This window comes from Cyclopterus lumpus, chromosome 1 (assembly GCF_009769545.1).
Source record: "Cyclopterus lumpus isolate fCycLum1 chromosome 1, fCycLum1.pri, whole genome shotgun sequence".
NCBI classification, from domain to species: domain Eukaryota; kingdom Metazoa; phylum Chordata; class Actinopteri; order Perciformes; family Cyclopteridae; genus Cyclopterus; species Cyclopterus lumpus.
In genome coordinates, this window is record NC_046966.1 from 15046465 (window position 1) to 15069527 (window position 23063).

Here is a 23063-nt window from a genome sequence, read left to right on the forward strand (position 1 = left end):
CCACTATCTTTTGAGTTTCATGCAGTGACGGTAACTCATCCGGTTCATCTAACCATTGTCGTTCTCTACCGTCCTTCTGGTTCCTTGGGAGACTTCTTGGAAGAACTAGATGTCCTCCTATCAAACTTCCAAGAAAATGGCCCCCCGCTCATCCTTCTGGGAGACTTTAACATCCAGACAGAGAAGTCATGTGACCTGCTACTCTTACTGTCTTCCTTTGCTCTCTCTCTCAGTCCTTCCCCTCCTACTCACAAAGCTGGCAACCAACTTGACTATATTTTCACCAGAAACTGCTCTACAGCTAACCTCACTGTAACTCCACTTCATGTTTCTGACCACTTCTTCATCTCGTACTCTCTCCCACTCTTTGGAACTGACAACCCTCCCACAACGGACTCTGCACCTGTCCGTCGCAACATCCGCACCCTCTCACCCTCCTCTCTGGCCTCCTCTGTTCTGTCAGCCCTCCCTTCAACCGATTCCTTCGCACTCATGCAGCCTAACTTCGCCACTGACACTCTTCTCTCTACGCTGTCGTCCTCTCTTGATTCTCTCTGTCCTCTTACGACTCGAAAGGTCCGCAAGTCCTTTCCGGCTGTCCGAACCGGTGCGCGCCGAGAGAGCCACTATGCGAGCATCGGAAAGGAAATGGCGAAAATCCAAACACGCCAGCGACCTGCTCGCCTATCAATCTCTTCTCTCCTCCTTCTCTGCGTCCATCTCTGCAGCCAAAAGTCTGTTCTACCAATCGAGAATCGAATCCGCTTTATCTAACCCTAAAAAACTCTTCTCAATTTTTTCCAACCTTCTTGACCCCCCTGGTCCCCCCCTCCCTCCACCCTTCTACCAAGCCACTTTGTTGACTACTTTACAAAAAAGATAGACGACATACGCTCCTCATTTACTAATCCATCTTCCATAACTACACCTCCAGTAACTTCACCTTCTTCCCCCTTGTTTTCCTCTTTTATCCCCCTGTCCTAATCAAGTTCTTTCCTTGGTAACCTCTGCCCGCCCAACCACCTGCCCCCTTGACCCCATCCCTTTTCACATTCTCCAGTCCATTGCTCCGGACCTTCTTCCCTTTCTCACCCATCTTATTAACACCTCCCTCTCAACCGGCTGTTTCCCTAACTCTCTGAAGGAGGCAAGAGTCAACCCTCTCCTGAAGAAACCCACTCTCGACCCATCTGAAGTCAATAACTACAGACCTGCCTCTCTCCTCCCCTTCCTTTCCAAAACTCTAGAGCGAGCTATGTTTAACCAAGTCTCCTCCTTTCTTCACAGTAACAACCTTCTAGACCCCCACCAGTCTGGATTCAAGACAGGCCACTCAACAGAGACTGCCCTCCTTGCTGTCTCTGAGAAGCTTCACACTGCTAGAGCAGCCTCTCTCTCCTCTGTCCTTTCCGCTGCCTTTGACACAGTGAACCATCAGATCCTCATGTCCTCCCTCCAGGACCTGGGTATCTCAGGCACCGCGCTCTCACTCTTCTCATCCTACCTCACCGACCGCTCTTACCGGGTAACCTGGAGAGGATCTGTGTCTGAGCCTTGTCCTCTGACTACTGGGGTCCCCCAGGGTTTAGTCCTTGGTCCTCTTCTCTTCTCTCTGTACACCAACTCTCTTGGCTCTGTCATTCGCTCGCATGGCCTCACCTACCACAGCTATGCTGACGACACCCAACTGATCCTCTCGTTTCCCCAATCTGAAACACAGGTAGCAGCACGAATCTCTGCCTGTCTGACCGACATCTCTCAGTGGATGTCCGCTCACCACCTGAAAATTAACCCGGACAAGACTGAACTTCTCCTCCTTCCAGGAAAAGGCTCTCGCACCCACGACCTGACTATTAACTTCAACAACTCAGTGTTGGCTCCGACTCTGACTGCCAGGAACCTCGGTGTGACACTCGACAGTCAACTCTCCCTGACTGCCAACATTACCGCAATAACACGCTCCTGTAGGTACATGCTGTACAACATCAGGAGAATACGATCCCTCCTCACTCAGAAGGCGGCACAGGTTCTGGTTCAGGCTCTGGTCATCTCACGGCTGGACTATTGCAACTCCCTCCTGGCAGGTCTACCTGCTAATGCCATTCGACCTCTACAGCTCATCCAGAATGCAGCAGCTCGACTGGTCTTCAACCTCCCGAAATTTACCCACACTACTCCGCTCCTCCGCAACCTTCACTGGTTATCGGTGGCCGCCCGCATCCGCTTCAAAACATTGGTACTTGCGTACCGTGCTGCGAACAGATCGGGTCCGGTCTACATCCAGGACATGGTCAAACCGTACACCCCAGCCCGTTCACTTCGCTCGGCTTCTGCCAATCGGCTTGTAGCTCCTTCACTTCAAGCTAAACACTCAACAAAATCACAACTGTTTGCTGTGCTGGCTCCTCATTGGTGGAACGAGCTCTCCATTGACATCAGGACAGCAGAAAGTCTCTACATCTTCCGCCGCAAACTAAAAACACATCTTTTTCAACTATACCTTGAATAGGGAAGGTAGAGCCGTAGTAGCACTTAAATGTCCCTTACCGATAGCACTTTGTTGTTTTTAAATGGCACTTACTGATAGTACTCTGTAGTTTAACGTTATTGAAGAAATTGTACTTGCTTGATTCTTGTTGTTCTGAGTTTGGACTCATGGTTTAATGCACTTATTGTAAGTCGCTTTGGATAAAAGCGTCAGCTAAATGACATGTAATGTAATGTAATGTATTTTAGACGTTGATGCCATTTTAATTACAGTTCCACTTTACCCACCAGATTAGCAATAGATACATTTACACTTAAATCAATTAACAGAAAAAACTATTTCATGGCCAATTATCATTGGAGCAATTGGCGAGCAGCATGCCCAGCGGCCATATGATGGGCACTTATAGTCACGGCTTTGACAACACAAGTTGTCCTGGCAACAGAGGAAAGAGTCCATTGCAGGTGAGGTAGACGCCTCAATAAAAAACGTGTTTATCCCAAACTTCACAACGCTATGACAGTGAATACCTATCTCTCAAACTTTCTTTTAAACAAACATACAAACAAAATGAATGGAGAAATGGCAATACAAGTTGTCCTGGCAACAGAGGAAAGAGTTCCTTGCAGGTGAGTTTTACAGACACGTCAATAATTCAAGATCCCAAACTTCACAAAGAGAGAGAGGGACATGCAGCTCACTCAGCTGCACAATTTGTGACTGCATGTCACAAACTGAAGGACACATAATTAAAACAAATTTTTGTGGGACAAATAATTATCTCAACACACACAAATGCACGCGCACGCACACATGCACAGACACTATGTGTTATCCACCGTAACTGATATATGTTGTGATGTTTCCACTGTTAGTACTTTTGTGTAATGTCCAATATCTCTTGGCAACGTTGATGATTTGGAAATGTTTTTTATTTCATGCAAATAAAGCAACAACAAAAATCTGTTCCTCTCCCTCTCTCTTTCCCCCTCTCTCTCCATCCCTCACTCGCCCCCCTCTCTCCCCCTCTCTCCCTCCCCCCTCTCTCCCTCTCTCTTTCCCCCTCTCTCTCCATCCCTCACTCTCTCTTAACGAAAGGTCTAAAACAGCAGTCGCGCTGCTGAGTCGCATCACACAACTTGTTGCGTCTCCACAGTGACTCTGGGCACGCAGCAGATTTGCAGCTTTTCGATTATACCCCAAAGAGAAAAAAGTGCTAAAATGAGAGCCGTGTGCGTTTGGTTATGTGTGGTGCTCTGGATGGGCAGCCCTGCAGTAGTGGGACACCGACTCAACGACTCCTCACTCCTGGGAGAAGGGATATGTTCAGACACGGCGCCTTTACTTAACGTTTCGAGGCAGTTGAGTAACCGGACTTCTGGATTTTTCCTCATGGACTTTGACGAAGGGATGCTGGAGGACTGGCGCTCTCTGGCCAACAAGAAGCGCCGCGACGGGGAGTCGCAGGGCGGCGGAGTCAAGGCGCTGCTGGTGGCCGCCTACTTTCTGATCATTGTGATCTCATTGTTCGGGAACACTCTCGTGTGCCATGTGGTGATCAAAAACAAGCGCACCCTGTCCGCCACCAGCTTGTTTATTATGAACCTCGCTGTGGCCGATATCTTCATCACTGTCCTCAATACGCCATTCACCCTGGTAGGAGCACCTTTCACCTTGCATAGAGTTGGGAAATACGTATTGATGGGAATTGCCAATAGCACAGCCCAAAAAGGTCCATTGTGCTCCTGGTGTCTTTACGAAGCAAAGACAGGAACTACGAATTCACTACGATTTAATAATACTTGGTTCCAAGCATTCAAAATATCTTTAAACATAAGAATGGATCCACATCAATAAGTACTGAACGGGAAATACTCAAGTTAAGGACAAGTACTTAAAAATTGCACTTACAGTACTGGAGTAAATGTGGGTTTTACCCGTCTTACGGGGACATACATCTGTTTACACAGTGACAGAATATTCGCATCGCGTTTGGTGTGAACGCATCATAAGGGGGTTAGGATTAAGCGAGTAGCGGTTAGGGTTCAGGTAAATCTCCAGTAAATGAATGTAAGTCAATATAAGTCTGCAAATGTCATGTAAACTCAACAGTGTGTGTGTGTGTGTGTGTGTGTGTGTGTGTGTGTGTGTGAGAGAGAGAGTATGTGTGTGTGTGTGTGTGTGTGTGTGTGTGTGAGAGAGAGAGAGAGAGAGAGAGAGAGAGAGAAACTTTGAAATCAGATTCACATTGCCTATTAAATATTAATCATTAGACACAGCTTCATGAATGTTTAAGTGACCTTAGTGGTCACAAAACTATCAATCATCAGGAACTGACCGTAACAGTATCAGTCAAGGTCTTGATGGATTGATGAGACTGGGAATTTGTGCATGACCTAGTGTGTGTTCCCTCAGGTCCGGTTTGTGAACAGCACCTGGATGTTTGGGAGGACAATGTGTCACATCAGTCGCTTTGTGCAGTACTGCTCCCTGCACGTCTCTACGCTCACCCTCACCGCCATCGCACTGGACCGTCGGCAGGTTTGTCTACAGCAGGACATGAAGCAGTGACGCTCTTCTGTCCTTGGAAAGCATCAAAGGGTGATACCTTTGAGTGATGTACAGAGAACTATAGAGTGAAGGACGTTATGTCATGAAGGTGAATGTTTAGCTGGAAGGTGGGCTCCCTATATTCTGCTAATAAAAAAGTAATACAAGCCTTGATAAGAGTAGTTTTTAGCTAGCCATAAAGTTCCATTTAATCCAGTGGTGGAAAGTGAGTGAGATTATATACTGTGGTTAAGTAGATTTTGAGGTACATTTACTTTCCTCGAGCGTTTCTATTTTCTGATATATACTTGTTTCACACTACAATTTAGAGATAGTTATTGTATTTTTTACTTCACTACATTTATCTGACAGTGTTAGTTGAGAGTTCCTTTTCAGATTAGGATTTTACAAATAACTAAATATACGGTTTTAAAGTACAATACATTTCCTAATGATATACCAGTTGTTTACAACCTATTTTGTTTGTGACTGCTCACAAAAACACACCGTCTATTTGAGGCCCCTGTTGAGTTTTTACCGGTTTCACCAAATAATAGAGACTTGTCCCTTCTAAACTTCTCAGAATGTTTCATTTAATTAAACTATCCAATAATTCACAAAAACAAAGAGCAAGAACAAGTGTATACTGTATCTAAACATATGTGTAGCATGTGTGTGTGTATGTGTGTGTGATTCAGGAGTCCACATTTTGTTCTCAAATTTCACCAATCATTGTTAGGTATCCTTTATACCTTCTGTGAGCTTTGTGTCACAGCAGGTACTGCAGCTCCAACCTCTGACCGTTTTATAAATGTGCACCTTACATGTTCCCCCTCTACTCCTCTCACCATAGCAAAGGAGTTGCGGCAGAGATACCTGGGAACATGTTCATGGCTGTGATCTGGTTTTACAGCTGTGTCTGAAATCGTTCATTGACTTTTCCTTATATGAATCAGCAGAGTTTGCACAGTGATGCCAAAAATCTATCAACAAAACACTCCACATGATAAGCCCTCATGGGCATAGTAAAGAAAGTGGTAAACAGATTCATCTCAAAGTCCATTTAGTTTGGACAGTTGTCACAGAGTTGTACTTTAAGGACTTCTGGTCCATGTTGGCATACAAAATAAGAGTTGATCACATTTCTAAACTTCATTAATTTATGTAGAGAATTGTTTTGCAACGCTTAACATTTCCACTGCAGATAACTCACAAATCCATACATTGCTGATAGATTTTGACTCTTTCTTGTTCATTTTAGTTTGTGTAGTTTAATCAAAGGACATTGTTGAACTGTGTATCTTGCAAGGGAGTCGTTGTCACTCTCCTTGAGCCAGTTTGTGACACAATATGTGGTTCAAAGAATTAAAACAAAAAAGAATAAGATGCAAAAAGTGGATATAGTGAACTACAGTATATTAGGCATAGACAGTGGAAAGAAATATAATGCCAACCCATAATGTGTCCATGCCACATACAGCAGTGGTAGGTAAAAAGCCTACACAATCTAAAAAGTATATTTGGCCAAAGATGTTCTCAAATCTACTGTAGGTATTTAACAGGTGTGTGTAATTTCCAATAAACTTGAACATTTTACTTAAATATAATCAATGATTGGCATCTCAAACACTAATAGGCGTAAGTCTAATAAGTAGCAATGCCATGCTGACAAAAAACAATAGTATTTTCAAACTCGTCACTGGGAGTGAGGAAATTAAAATTTCACCATGCTGAGATATCACGACAATTCCAACTGTCTTTTTTCCTTTGTGGTTAGCTTTGTAGGAGACCAGTGTCCACCAAAGCCCACTTAAATTTTTTTAGTAATACTAAATACTAAAGCATTCCATATGCAGGCATATGGAATGCTTTAGTATTTCCTTTTCCTGCAAGAAACGGCTACAGTGCGCTCCCAGTGACGCTGTCCATGGTACTGGATTCAAAGGGACCGACATTGTTGAGATGGAGAATAAGGATTTCAAGTGATTATTTCAGTCTTATCTGTGAATGTCACATTTACAGCAATCTGGCTATTTACAGTCAGTTAAAGGTAAGGGACAAGGGGCAAGTCTGTGACTTAAATATAGATGTGTGGCCACTATCACATTCCAATAGCAATGGACTTACATTCCCTCTTTCTGAGCCCTTTAGTCCAGCATGTGACCCTCTTATGCTATATTTTAGTCCTTGCTGTACATATTCCAGAAGATGCCATTTGATTGCATTTGCTAGAATGGCTCTCGTTATCTTAAAAGGTGCATCATTTACATCCGTTAATCATGCTTCTTTACGCACACTCTGTCATTCACCTTCATATGCAACACAAAGTGATGGTCATGGCAAAGGACAGCATTTGGAATGGTTTCCAGTTTAGGATTTATGGAAGCAGCATATTAAAACATTTTTACTCAAGTACAAGCTGTTCTTCAACAAGCTACAGATTGTTCCTCGACCGGAGAAATGCACACTCACAGCATCTCAAAATCTTGGGGTAAAATTGTTTCTGTAAACATTAGTCTTCAGAAATACCAACAATTTTACCCCAATTCTTTGTGGAAATTAATTTGAGCCATTTCTATTCTTAGATAATGTACAACTTTACGTATACTCACCTGGGAGCAAAATTCACCTTAATTAAATTAGCCACACCTGTTGCTAATTAAAAGTCTTCTTTTTCATTTAATGTATCTCCCTGGAATTATGATTTATAGTTCTCAGTCCCCCTAATTAGCCTTGTGTTGGATTTGCTTATTAAACACTCCTTTTACTGTGGTATGAAAGACAGATGAATTTCCTTAAATATGCCGACAGTGTAATTTTAAGTTTTCTTAGCTAAAATGTCCATGTCACTGTAAGTCTGATGAAGCCAGAGTTTGACAAATATAGAGGGATTCCTTGATTAGGTTTAGGTTTATTTATTTGCACAATTCAAGCAATACAATTAAAAAATAAACAAACATAATAGAGATAAATTAATATCACTGTGCAGGAAGAGGCAAAAAGCCAACTGGGCTTATTTGAAGTCTCCACCTATATAATATTAATATATTTTACAAAATTACAAACATAAAATGAAAAATAGACAACAAAAGAAAAAGAAAGAAAAGAAAAAAATATGAAATTGTGTTGAGTGTGTGTGTGCATGTGAAAGTAACCTCGCTTGATTCTTGTTGTTCTGAGTTTGTACTCATGGTTTAATGCACTTATTGTAAGTCGCTTTGGATAAAAGCGTCAGCTAAATGACATGTAATGTAATGTAAAGTAAGCATGGCTTGTTCAGGGATGTTGAAACAACTATACATGTAGAGATATAAAATTAACACTAATACATAACACTCATACAAAACAACATTTTATAGAGGGACATTTTTTTGTTAGGTGGGAAAAGTCATTTCATAATTTAGTTCCCCTAAATCTAATAGAAAATTGACGTCTGCTTTTCAGTAATTTAGGAGGATGAAGATGTGAAGATTGATGAGTTGAGTAAGAATGAATCTGTGAATTGACTTTGAAGTAGGTCTTGAAATGATCAGGAATATTTCCATGAATATTTCCTTTACCTAAAAGTATCTTATACATAAAAATGCTAAAAAAAAGGTTTATTAACATCAGAAATAGTAAGAATCTGCAGTTTCTGAAATAAAGGAGCAGCTGAGATGTCTGACTGTGATCGTGTTGCAATCCTAACAAAATGTTTCTGGAGGACTAACATTTTGTGTTAGTTGTGATTCTAAGTTTACAATATTTGCTCAAGCACGACCTAGACGATATAGCCTTTGAAAAATATTACAATATGTTTCGGATATATTGCAATACACAACATATATTTGGATGTTTTGAAATCTCCCCTAAAGCACTTAATAAATGCTCAATTTAACGCTTTGATGCACACAATAACATTAGTATGATTCTACTTGCCCCTGCAATGTAAATCACAACTTGCAATTGCACACATAAGCCTTTGACAGATGTTAAATAAAAATTATGCAGCTTATATCTATTGAATTCAAGCTCAACAATAGATGACACGAAAACATAGCTTAAAGCCGTAAATAAAGTGAATTCAACAAGAAAACTATAGAAAAACAATTTTAATTAAAGTGGATGTTTTGTGCATATTTGTGTCTGCAGGTCAACTAAAACTCGGTAAAAGAAATATCATATTATGTGAACCACAGAGACAGAGGTCCAGGCCATGTAACAAACCATTCTGCAGACGACAACAGTCACATCATCGGATCTTAACAAAAGCCTCTCAACCTCTTCTGGCTTGGGAGATGCTCAATGGCATGTAATTATTTCCTTGTGGTCCCTCCACCACTGCAGATAATCGGATTCACTCTCAGCACAAACAACTTGCAAACAGACAGACAACGCTGTTTGAATCCGCTCTCTCAGTGGGGAAGAGGATGTGTTTGCCCCTTTTGAACAAGCTTCTGAGGGTTTTCTTTGTTTGGTGCCTCGGATACTTCCACCAGGTGCTCTATGAGCCTGTGAAGCAGCTGACTCGGCGGCTGTGGCTGCTCCAGTCCACATATTGAAGTGTCCTTTGACAAGAGACTGAACCCCAAATTGCTCCAAAAGGCCGTGCCATTTGTGTGTGAGTGTGTGTGTGTGAATGAGCATCTGTATAAATCCTGATGAGCAGGTTGCACCTTGTATGATAGCCTTTGCCATCAGTGTATGAATGTGTGAGTGAATGTGATGAATGTGGTGAATTTTGGCACATAAAGTAACACTTTGAGTGGTCCGACGACTAGAAAGGTGCTTAACCTGAGAGGGAGTGAGTAGGAGAGCAAGAGAAGTGCTAAAGTGAGTCTCATACCAGCCGTCAACACATTCTCACCGCAAAGTCAGTTTTGGACATGTCAGGGACAGAGTGTCAGTTTCTACTCGCTCCATGCATACAGTCTCTTGGAAATAAACTTACAAAAAAGGTATATTTTTTTAATATTTAGCTTCACGCACGCAACAAAAATACTTAGTTCAGGCTCAGGAATTGGTTGTAGTTTGATTAGGTGTGTTTCATAAAATAACTATGTTTGTTACATAACAGGTAAAGTCTGTAAGTTATGTCACAAAACTACGGTAAAATATCTCAATGTTGATAAGAGCCCTGTTTTTTGTGGGGTTTGTAAAAGGTAACTGTCAAATAAATGTAGTGTACAAATAACAATATTTCCTTCTGAATGTGACTCCCCTACAGCAATTCACTGTGATAATAACAAAATAAACACAACTCCTTTCTTTTATTATTTCTTCATTTAGTGTAACAGAATTGCAGCAGATTGCAATACAGCATCAACTAAAAGAGCAAGAGTTTGGTGAAATAGAAAATGGTATGCATTCTTCTATTTGTTGCAGCTTTGACTGGCAACATGCTTTTAGTAAAAAAATGTCTGTGTTTACACTCTGCATCACAAATTGGCCTGAGCTCCTGTCATACTATTCCTTTGTGGATTTCATATTGGACTTTAGTTTTCAGGATGTTCAACGGTTCACCGACGAACAAAAACTGGAGCTGATTATTGATTTCTACCCCTAGATGAGAAGCCTGCACAGATGTGGACGGATTATGCAATTCATCCATATATGCAGTGTGTGTGTGTGTTTGCACTGACTTTAATCAGTGTGTGGTGATTTTGTTTCAGGTGATTTTGCATCCTTTGAGACCTCGTATTTCCCCGACACAAGGCGGTGTTTGGATCGCTGTTATATGGGTCATGGCCAGCTGCTTCTCCCTCCCTCATGCAATCTACCAAAAACTCCTGACTTTTACATACAGGTAAAATGATACACACTCAAACATTTTCAAAAGGTTTAGCAATAGAGGAAGACAGTGAAGCAAGTGAAGCATCTTCATTGAATGAAAGCCCGTTGAGGTTCAATGTCTGATGTCTCCTGTGTGAAAGTCCAACATATTGTTGTCACATCCATCAACACTGATATCCTCCGTCCGTGGAGTCCCAAGACTCATAATCACTCCTACTAATGCTAGAGCTTCGTCACTTCAATGTAAACATAACAAGGTGACATCAGAACAGTGAATGTAAGGGCTTTGACAGAAGAAATTATCCCAAAAACAAAAGGGAAAAATGTATATCTGTATTGATATGTAGGCTGGTATGCTGAATATTCAAAGTATGTCAGATTAGTGACGCTTGATTACATTAATTCACTCGTCTAATTATTATCCTCTTCACTAATCTGTCATTCTTGCTTCCTCTGTGCTGTAACGCTCCTCAACAGTCAGGAAAAGGAGCGCAGTTTTTGTGTCCCAGACTTCCCAGAGCCATCAGATGTCTACTGGCAGTATATTGACCTCCTGACCTTCATATTACTTTACATGCTGCCACTTCTCATAATCACCGCCTCCTACACCACAGTGGCCTGCCGGCTGTGGCGCCACAACACCATCGGTGACACCACAACAGCTCAACCCGCCACCCAGAGAAGAAAGCGGCGGCGGACATTGGCCATGTTGCTGCTGGTGGTCGGGGTGTTTGCCGTCTGCTGGTTCCCCCTCAACTGCTATGTGGTGCTGCTGTCCAGCCAGGCCATCCACTCCTCTAACGCCCTGTACTTCTGCTTTCACTGGCTGGCTATGAGCTCGACCTGCTACAACCCTTTCATCTACTGCTGTCTGAATCCCGCATTCCGCAAGGAGTTGAGCCTCCTTTTCGACATGTGCAGAAAGAAACGGAGGGCGGTGGTGGGGTTGGAGCCAGCGCTCCGCCCCGTAGCTGCTCCTTGTCACAGGACTGCCTGGCCCGAAAACCAAGAGTTGCTGAGGCCAAGGCATGGTTTGTCACACACGGGCCATGCCTCCTCGCAGCAGAGTCATACCTCCTCCAGTCAATCCCACCACCTTAAAGATACACATGTGCTCTTCACAGCCAGGCCGGTCCCTACAAGTAAAATTGACATCCTCTCAGTGGAGCCTATCGTTGCTGTGAGCTGAGAGGAAACAACTGCCAAGATGGAATGGGATTATGGTGTTCGAGATTCTTAATCCTATTGTATGATTTCGGCATGTCAAAAAATGACAGGAAATGTCAGAGCTGGCTTGCCGTGCCCACTCAGAATGTTAATGGCAGCAGAGAGGACATGGTTTCAGTGATGGCTTTAAACTGAAGAATCAGACATATTATTTCCCTGTGATTTTAAAGAATGGTATCTCTTTTCTTTAATGCTTCTCACTCAATTTAGGCCTCATCCCTTAATTAATTAGCAGCAATTACCATATTGCAATTGGAATGCACGCTCTTCCCTATCAAATGTAGTTTGAGTTGTTCAAATTCCAATTATTTTCTGTGCACTTCTCCTCCTCCAAATTGGCTTGTTGACCAGCTTTAATTCTGGCTAGTTGAAGTAAGAATACATTTTTATTTATTTAGAAAAGAACAGCTGGCAAAACGATGTTGTAGAATGTCCATTTAGTAGAATGTTCTCGAGCTTTCAACCATTTTTAGAAAGTGTCTTAAAACTGTTGCATCATTGACACAATATACATGAAATCGATAGAATGTGATGCAAACTGGACTCATGTTATTACGTTTCTCATTATTATGTTCTAATGAAAGAAGAAAAAAAACTTGTTTGATGTAATGTATTTGCCTTGTTGTGAAATGTTGGGCATTTATATGTATATTCTGATGTAACTGTCAGGTCTTTCTGTGTCCTTTCTTTCAGCATCCTTCACAGGTTTGCATGACTGAAGGGATACAACAAAGGGTTTTCATCCACCCCAAATCTCTCTGAAACTGTGAAAAATTAATGTATCACTTTGTGACAACTGCTCATAACCTATTTGCCTTCACATCTTTGTTCTGCCTACAAGGACCGAATCTAAGTGGCCCTATTAACATGTTGAGAATATAATCATGTCTCATTGATCCAGGCCACTTCCAATCCATCCTACTGCTCATACTGTTTTTATGTTTCCTTTTCTTTTTAAATATTACAGCAGTCTACAATCATCTTCCTCATCATAATCTCTTTAGTCTTGTATTTGCTTTAAAGATACTTTTACACTGGGAGAAAGTTAACAATCCCAAAAGAAACTTCATAAAACTATAGATGCTACTAGATGATGCAGAATATATATGACCATTGTAATTTTGGTTCACACTGTTGAAAGCTTGCTTAAAAGAAAGCTTGCAGGTGCATTACAGTGTGCACGTTGAGGTAGAACATTAGAGCATGCCCACAGTTCATTTAGTTTGTTTTTGTTCATATTGCAAAAGTATCAATATAATCATATGCCTGGAATATGTAACATATGCTCTGACCTATTGATATCCTGCAAATGGCCCACTGTGCTACTTTGAATGCTATAGAATTGGAAGACAATGCACCTCCGGTACTTGACAAAAAGGACTAGAGTCTCTTGGTTTATTGATAATTAACATGTACAGTATGTGTAAAAGGACAGCAATCTATTAAACTTAAATTCAAAGGCCAAATACAACGACGCAAACAAATAACTTAATGACCTGTTTTTTTGTGACTGCCATCTCTCCAACTGTTGCATATTTCACTTTTTCATGTCTTTGCAGGTCTAAGTCATGTTGACAATTTTTGCATATGTTGTTTTTTTATTATGCCAATGAAAGAAAGAAAAGTGGATGCGTTTATCCCTGCTGGCATCTTTGTATGTTTCTTATTCTGCTTACTGCTACAGTCTTATTTACAAAACAATGGAGAGATGTAATTGATATAAACATATTATCCTTTTTACAGACAGGTACTGTTTTCAGCACATCACATTACGGATCTGAGAGAACATAAAGTCCAATGAAAGTTTTAACCCAGACGGCTAAAAGGACAAGCATAAATGTACTACAGATGATTTTACGAAAATCTGGAGAAAAAGGGAACTGCAGCATTTACCTGAGCTCATATTTTTCATAAAAACATTACTTCACGTTCAACACATTCTTAGTAAACGAACAACATTAAATATAAATGTGTGTTAATCAAGCATTAAACAACATTATTTCCACTATAATATGTCATTGTCTCATGGCAATCAGTGAAAATAAAGAATTTAGATGCGATAATGAAACAATCCTGCCTAACATTTACACATCCATGCAACAAAAATCATGAATGGCAGTGAAATATAGAAAATGCATTGTATGTTTCTTGTGAACAAAAGATATTCTATGTTAAAATACTCTTCTTTACCTACATGTACATTTGTTACATAAAAGAAAACCTGCTAAAATGTGTATGACTGAAACAGTTGCTTTATTTTCGGTTTATTGGTTGACTTGTGGGCAACAGAGGAAATGATCAATATGCCAAAATAGCAACTTTATGTCTCTACTATTATATATTTCCACAGTTAAGTGTTCAGGAATGTAAATGACATTGTGTTAATTTGTGTATGTTTTTATTGTTGTTATTTTGCAGTTGCTGGTGAATGTTTGGCACCATGACGCCCTATCTTGTGATGAAATATAAAATATAAATACTAAAACTTAATGCGTTGGGTTTGATTGTTCAGACTTCCATTACTTTTTTCTGGAAATATAAAAAGGCACTGATTGAACTATAACCCTATGATGTTGGGAATAAAGAACATTTCAACCACAACATACCTTCAAAGACAATGGAGAATGTGCATAATTAAAACGTGTCTGTCCTGGGAGAGATATATCTCTCCTTAGAAACTCCTCTTCACATTTATTCAATTTTTTTCTAATTAGTTTTTCCTCATCCGAAGCAAGTGCCAATGAACAAAGGGTGTCATAAAACGTACAGATTATAAAGCCCTCTGAGGCAAATTTGACATGTGATATTGGACAATAAATAAAGTTTACTTGAGAGTTTATTAAAACACTAGATTTCATGAGACATACAGTTGCTGTATATATTTCCTGATAATAAAAAAAAAAGCAGAGCAACAAACACAAAACACAGTACATACAGAATAACAATTGAGAGAGCTGCTGTAAAGAAAGTGTGATGCTCCAGACAAGCGACTTGTGGGACTAACAGGTAGCAGACAGGTATTTGTCTGGCTGGAGGGAGAGAGCTCCGTAATCCGATGGGTCGAAGCAGCAGAGAGATCAATATGAACACAGGACTCCAAAACAATATGAAATAATAGGTTTGTTTTTCAGTACCTTCAAAACAACTTTCTATTTAATAACTTGAATGAATCTTGTTTTTTTTTCATTTGTTGACATGGTTATGGTTATGGTTAGGTTTAAGTGAATAACATTATTGGTTAGAGGGCAACATTGGTCATGGTTGAGGGAAACAGCGTTAATCTTAAAGCTGCTATGATTAATGATTTTATATCAACAATCAATTATATGACTACTTGTACAGTATCTGAAAGGAGTCGTTCATGGTGTTGAAGCCACAGCCAACTTGAAAGGAGCACTCAGTAGACTGCAGATTTAACATTTGGTCTTGCGTCTTCAGGCAAGCAAATGCTAGGAACAGAGAATATCATGTAATAACTCTGGTGATCCCTTGACTTTCCATCTAGCAACATCATCAGGTTACATTTTCACTTCATCCAACGATTGGATTTTATGACCATACACCAACAAAACTATTGAAATTCCTTTCAGCCTCAGCTGTACTAGTATCATGACATAACACTGAACAAAACACGGTAGCTGGGGTAATTATGATTCCCACTGATTTTCTCAACAAGACCCTTCATAGCTTGTAGGTTAAGGTCAGGCATTGACCTGATTGAACACATTGGGTTACCAAGAACTCAGTATGAAAGTGAAGAAAAGCAGTGGGACTCATAATAACACTGTTGACCAAGGTAAGGCGCCCTCTTTAAGAACAACATACATTTTTTTCTCCCCCCTCCTGAAGAAGCTGCATTTCTGGGCTCTTGTAAATGCGAGTTTGAATTGGTTTTAATTCAACAACAAAACAAAACTCTGGTAAACTGCTCTTACTTTACAACTGCAGGTGAATTACTGAAACTCAGTCAGCCTGACAATCTGCTTACAACTTATACAACCTTTCATGTAAGACCTTACGTAGAAGTGAACGTGGTTAATGCCCTATACTAGACAGAGCTTTTGAGCTGATAAAGGTTATTCTGACCATGCTGTGTTAACAGAATGCCAGTTACAAAACATCACTTAACCAGGAGTTGCATATTATAGGAGGGATGATGACAGAAGCACACTGTGCTCTCGGCATGAGTCACACTTCATTTGATTTAGCAAGCACTGACCTATACAGTATAAATGGCCATTATGAAAATGCCACGACTCCTTTTTATAGCTTTGTAAGCATTAACAAAAAGACTTGCAGAAGGACACAATTGTAACACTATTTTTGCATTTTGCACTTATTTTGCACACTGGTTCCCAACTTCATCAGTGGGGACATTATTATTATTATTCCATTTGTGAACACTTGCTGATTACAGCCATCAGCTGCCAGGGCTTCTTTGGGCTTCTGAGTGCTTTTATCTTTGCACCACCTGCATTCCCCATCGTTTTTAAATGATGCTGACAACATTATAATGTATATATCAATTGGCATTTTTTTTAAAGGTTTTACCGAAGATGTGTTGACTGCTGCTTTCAATATATAGTTTCATTGTCCGGAGAGCTTCACTGACTCTAATACACCCTTTTGACCCAGGCAATGGGACCTGGTATTTCCTCTTAATGACATTAAAGAGTTTTCTACCAAATGTTCGATGATAATTTGATTAATTTTGTAAATACCATTGCTCATTATGTCCTTCTGGCGCTTAAGAAAGCCAAATGTTTCTCCATGATTGAGTTGTGATCGATTGACCAATGGAAGTAGTAACTGAGTTTACTTTGTACAATATCATAGCAATGTTAATTTTATTTTAACTATGACAGCTGTTTGACTAAGACATGTTATATTTTTCATTCCTTTTGGTCACATCTACAGATGTTTGTGTGTTAGTGTGTGAGAGAAAACATGGGATAATGTAAGATGTAGTGGAAAGGGAATTAAGTTTACATGCCCTGAAAATTTATTTTCTCAATCATCTTAAAACATGAAGAGGATGCCGATTTCTGCCTAATAAGTTATAAACGATGGCAGTAGTTCACTTACTCTAATGATATCCTTGACTGTTAAGAGTCTCAGAAACTGTAAATGCAGACAGAGTGCATCAGCCCCAATGCTATGAGCATTTTGGGCTTTTCAATGATTTTTTTAATGATTTTAGTACGATGTTTAATTAAAGATGTAGACATGCTGGGAATATTGCAAATGGCGAGGCAGTTTTATGAATAGTATCTGACAGAGTTTCTGAATAAGAACATTTAGCTGTGTGTGTTCAGATGAGCAAAGGCTAGGGGCACTGTGTGTATTAAGCAGCCCCTTGCTTACTTTCATAATTCACATAATTGAGTATTGTTGACTATAAGCAAACAATACATAATAATGATTATATGTAAACTGTGTAAGCTTGGGCTTCTTGTGTTTTCTTCAGAAATGTCTGGTGACGGTGAAGAGGTCATCAAGCAAGTCAAAGAAAGGCTCAGTTATTATCAGCTGTTGCTCGTGCGAAAGCTTCACTGTTGCTCTCTTTCACAGTAAATAAAAGAATGTAATGTTATTTTGCTATTAAGGATCACGTCAGTAGTCAGACAAAACAATAATTTGCATCATCGCTCTATATGATGAAGAAGAAAATGAAAACACATGTACTCTGGCGTATATACTGTAACTGTATAACTAACTGAATGAGTTTTCACGTGGGAGACTAACAGGACATGAGGACATTTTGTTCCTCCTTAACTGCAGATTGCAGTGCAAAGGGGAAGAGCACAAGCCGCAGTATTTGATGCATAAGGAGTGAGAACAGGTTTGCTCGAACTGTTTACAGCCGAGCCATCGCTAATCGTAAAATCATACTTCTTACCTCTTCTGCATCCACAAGTCAGCAGTTGGTCATTTATTTTTTCCCTTTAGATTTTGTGTTTATTTTATATCAAGGAGATGCTGTACATGGATTTTAATCTCAGTCCTGCTTTGTCCCCGAGATAAACATTTTAGTCCCTTCAGGGTGTTCATTATCAATGTTGTGCCTCAGCATTGTCTGTTGCATTGTCATAAATGCAACAGACAATGCTGAGGCACTTATACAATGCAATTTTCTTCCAGGCAAAGGGTACATCATTATGAACAAATGGTTCTCCGCTAAGTGGAGGTCAGATAATAAAGATAAATTATTAGAAAATGTCAATACAAGACAAAACTCAGTTCTCCACTATAATGGGTAAATTATTGTGGCAGGCAGTGCAGTAATTAACAGCGGCACAAAAAACTGCAATTAAATTCTGTTATTTCCAACATGTACATTACTGAAGAAGTCTTGTGAAGAAATTCCCTCTCAGTGTTTCGTCTGATAGTAGCCTTGTTTCCATTCAATTGTCAAGCGTATTTGTTTAAATGTTGCAGACAAATAAATGTGTAATAGTCGTGTTTCTGTCAACTAGTATAGAGCAAATTAACTCGACTAGCTGTACGAATATTTGCTAACACTTTATTCATCAAATTGTGCATAGTCTAAATATATTGGGCTTTGTACACAAACCTGTGATTTAAAACTGTCCAACTTGCAAAAACTAATTATTCAAAGATCTAAACTGCAGTGCATTAGAGAAAGTGTCACCAAGAAATGCAAATGACTCGGGCTTCATACATTTTATATGGCTTAAGACAAATTAACTTTAGAGCAGTTGCCCGACAAGAGGTGTGTCATGTTTCATGTCTATTCAGGTGCAATTCATGATGTCAAGTCAAACGTTGATAAAAACACAAAGACGGCATCTGTCCATACAAAATATTGTAAGCTTCCCCATCCATCCATTCAATCTTTGCTGTGAGAAAATGCAGGGAGCAGACCAATTATCTCAAGTGCAAGTTTTGTGGGTGAATTATGCGCAAAGAAAACTTGTTAGCCGACTGGAGTACAAGCCAGCACGCTATCACCAAATGTCATTTGAATGGCACGTCAATTTGTGTTTCATTTAGCATGCAATAAGAATGCCTTTATTGCTTTTTGCATGTCATTTGTACGCCGGGGTTTCTGTATTGACGGTAATGTAAACACATCCACGAGGACTTACGCCCAGGAAAAAGGTATTCGAGATCGGTGTCCAAAGGTGTTGTAACCTATGTTACGTTGTTTATGCATGTACTTTATTTAGCCTCCGATTTCAGAGGCCACTGATGATGAGGTATTTGTTTTGTGACATTTATTAATCAGATCATTTCAAAGCAGAACTGAAGTAAGAGAATGATGGAGCCCACTTAACATGAGCTGTGAATAGGACAACAGCCCAAGTAGCAGTCCCAAGGAGAGTTAGGACTGATGAGTACTTGCAATGGAGTTTTTGTGAACTGTTGTATTTGTACATATACTTAAATAAAGGATCTGAGTACTTCTTCCACCACTCCTCCTGTTTGTATAACAGTACAGGGAGAATGTGTGTGTGTTTCTATGTGTGTTTGATGCACAGGAACATACCTGTGTACACCAAGGATATAGTCCTCTTTTCTTCTCTCGGACACTTCAAAAAGACGAAATTTGATTAATAGTGAAAACATGTAATGACACTTAATTACTATAATATCACCACTGTCTATTTGAACAATATTGTAACATTTTCTCACGCATTAGAAATATCTGATGTGTAAACAGACAGCAGACATTTTCAGTTCAGTCAACGGATCACCTCCTTTCCTTTGGATTGAAAGAGGCATTCACTTACTTGAGCTGTCTCCTTATTCAGCAATGCACAAATGTGAGCGATTTGCTCACCCACTTGTTTAATTTGAAATGAGTTTGTACTCACAGCAGGGCAGCAATCTGACCCATGTCTCACAATATGGAGGCTGGACCTGACCTTCTTAAAACAGAAGAAGTTAGAAAGGTATGTTATTGATAAATACAAGGTGTTTTTCCTCGTGATAAATATGAAGGAAAAAAAGATCTGGCATAAGGACAAGTGAAAATGTGCTTGGTATGACTTGTTGAAATAAGATGTAACATTTTTTAACTATCCAGGAAAGCTATATTTTGAGCTATATTTCACTAGGAGCCTGCAATACTCAAAAGTATTATTTTTCACTGAACAGGATATTCAAATTGTCTAAAAACAAGTCCCTATATCTCACTAAAATGTTACTTGTTCGGTGATCGTGCCTTATATTAAGGTACCAGATAGCACCATAAAGTTTATGTTCAAGGAGCAGTACAGTTGTTGTACGGTAGTAAAACAATCTCCAGGACTCAATCTCATTCTTTATCAACTCTTTTGCCTCACTTTAAAAATATATACATTTTTTAATTCAATTCAGTTTATTTTGTACAGCCCAATATCACACATTACAAATTTGCCTCAGAGGGCTTTACAATCTGTACACATACGACATCCCTGTCCCAGGACCTCACATCGGATTAAGAGGACAAACATGTCCATGACATCAAAAATATTATTATATTATCATTAGTTGGAATGCTTCAGCAGTCCAACTATTGTTCTTGTAATCTTTATTCAACTTATTTTTATTCTTCCTCTTCTATTTCTTCCGTACGTATTTTGAACTGTAACTCGTCCTTCATATTTTCAGCTATTGAAACCGTTCAAATATTAAAATATTCAGCTCCTTCAGCAGCTATGCGGTAAGACCTTTCATATTTCTAACTTTTCAAATGTTCATATTTTAAATCTTTTCATAGTTTTTATTTTAAATGGGATCGCAATGGAGAAAGTCTTAAACTTTAAAAATGTTATAAGATTTTCATACTTTCCGCTAAAGACACCATTTATATTTTGAAATGTTGACAGAACCTTCAACTATATTTTCTAGCTGACGATTATATTATCATTATTTTTCTCTGCAGTCTGAGATAGAATAATCAATTCTCAATACACACACACACCACTCTCACATCAATACACATTTGCTGCATTGGCCTGCAGCGCTCCATAGTACAGCAGCAATGTCCCTTGGATACCAGTAAAATAGCATGATTTATGCAGAAGGCCAAACATGAGAAAAACCCTCAATCTGGTGGAAAATAGTACAACACAATTTAGAAGTCTACTATATGTAAATGTTTATTCTATTAATAGTAATTATTATTATGCAGTAATATCTATTACTCTAGTTCTGAGGGGGTATTTAAGTTTTTAATGGGACGCATTTCCAAAGGTTCTAATGCCACTGCGCTACAGCTGACCATGCATAATCATTTTCTTTTCTTATTCTGATCGTCACTGGCTGTTTATACTATGGCTAACCGTAGTTTAGGAATAGACCATTAAGAACCATCAGATCTAAAAATATGTATCAGATATGGCAAAAATATCCTCAAGGTAATTACATTTGAGAACCAGGCCTAAAAGGATGAATCACATCATATCTAAAAGCATGAGGTTTCATGCGGATGGAAAACTTTCAGTCAAACAAAGAACTGGTAAATATGAATGTATGAAAGGAAAATTCTCTCTTGCGTTGTCGCTTGGACTCATTCAAGGAATTTGGTTAGTTTTCTTCTTACTCACATGTTCTTTTATCCAGGAAATCTCATCACAAACAATTTGAATCATCTGCACCTGGAAGGAGCAGCCAAACACACCTTCCAAACTTCAAGGAAATGTGGTGAAGTACCACTTTAACAGAATAATAATACAGAATGATGTTCAATGTCTCGCTTAGAATAAAACAATCCTCAAACTCCCCTGTCAGTATAATACAGTCATGGACTGCAGGTATCCTGAAGGCAAGATGAAGGGAAGCTGTAATTCTCTCCTCACAACCTCTGGTGGATCAAATAAATACTGGCATCATTAAGTTACTCCAAGTGGTCAGCTGCAAGATGGCAGTCATGTTATTTCCAGAATTTGAGGGCTTTGAACATGAACTGAGGTCTTGCACTATTTGTTTTGTTTACAATTTACAGAACATTGACTTACATATTATTTTCAATTGAATTAATTTCAATTGAATTGATGGTCATTGGTGCTTTTTATAAATATGTATATAGGACATATTTAATCACATACGTACACCTATTGTCCACTACTTGTGCACAAACGTTTTTGCCCGTCGGCAGTCGGGCTCATCAATGGAGCACGGGTCCCCCACTGACTGACTCTGTCACCCCCAGGACTACCTCCTCTTCTTCCTCCTTCCTCTCTCCTCCTTCTTCCCCCTCCTTCCTCTTCCTCCTCCTCCTCCTCCTTCTTCTTCCTCCTCCTCCTCCTCCTCCTCCTCCTCCTCTCTCCTCCTTCTTCTTCCCTCCTCAGGCTCCTCAGGCTCCTCCTCCTCCTCCACACACATGTCACTTTAACATGCACTTTAACTTAAACACACGTCACATGTAACATACACTTTAACTTAAACACACATGTCACTTGAAACACACACCTAAACACTTTAACGTTATTTGTTGTCCGAGCACTTTATCTTATCTTATACTTAATACACACATTGCACTGTTGCTGTCGCGTTGATTGTTGTTTGTCATGTCTAATGTTGCACCTTCCACCAAAAAAAATTCCTCGTTTGTGTAAACATTCCTGGCAATAAACGGATTCTGATTCTGATTCTGATTCTGACATAACAGTCCTGTTATTCTTTACCTTTATCTATCCAGCTCAGTCATATTCTTTGTACGTGCATGCATAATTCTATTCTGAACAGTTTTAAATGCAATGACAGAAAAGGGATCTTAGATTAAATAATTAGAATTTCAAAGAAATACATTTTTTTATGCAACTGTGCGTGTGTTTTCCTTGTTATTGGTGTCCAAACAGATCATGCAACTGCATATATAGCTTAACTAAATCCCACATTATGTGTATTCTTTAGACGTACAAGACATAACTTCCATTCGGACCCTACAGTCATTCTCTCTCTCTCTCTCTCTCTCTTGAATGCAACAAGGATACGAATATGTAATGCGTAATAATAATAATGTAAAAGTAATAATGCGATTATTAAGACACTAGATATAGATACCTGTGAGATATAC

At 39.5% G+C, this 23063-nt stretch overlaps 1 protein-coding gene across 1 annotated transcript; it reads left to right on the top strand.

The window, feature by feature from the left end:
- Positions 1-3709: 3709 nt before the first annotated feature.
- On the top strand, positions 3710-11999 carry gpr83 (G protein-coupled receptor 83). The gene is made up of 4 exons (XM_034541910.1): positions 3710-4144; positions 4904-5029; positions 10690-10823; positions 11288-11999. The coding sequence occupies exons 1-4, from the start codon at positions 3710-3712 to the stop codon at positions 11997-11999; spliced, it is 1407 nt and encodes a 468-aa protein (XP_034397801.1).
- Positions 12000-23063: the final 11064 nt, after the last annotated feature.

Bases quoted from the DNA above. Each gene is read 5' to 3' on its own strand.
- gpr83 (XM_034541910.1), top strand. From the start codon at position 3,710: ATGAGAGCCGTGTGCGTTTGGTTATGTGTGGTGCTCTGGATGGGCAGC. The intron at 5,030-10,689 runs GTTTGTCTACAG...ATTTTGTTTCAG, and splicing joins TCGCACTGGACCGTCGGCAG to GTGATTTTGCATCCTTTGAG. The intron at 10,824-11,287 runs GTAAAATGATAC...GCTCCTCAACAG, and splicing joins CTCCTGACTTTTACATACAG to TCAGGAAAAGGAGCGCAGTT.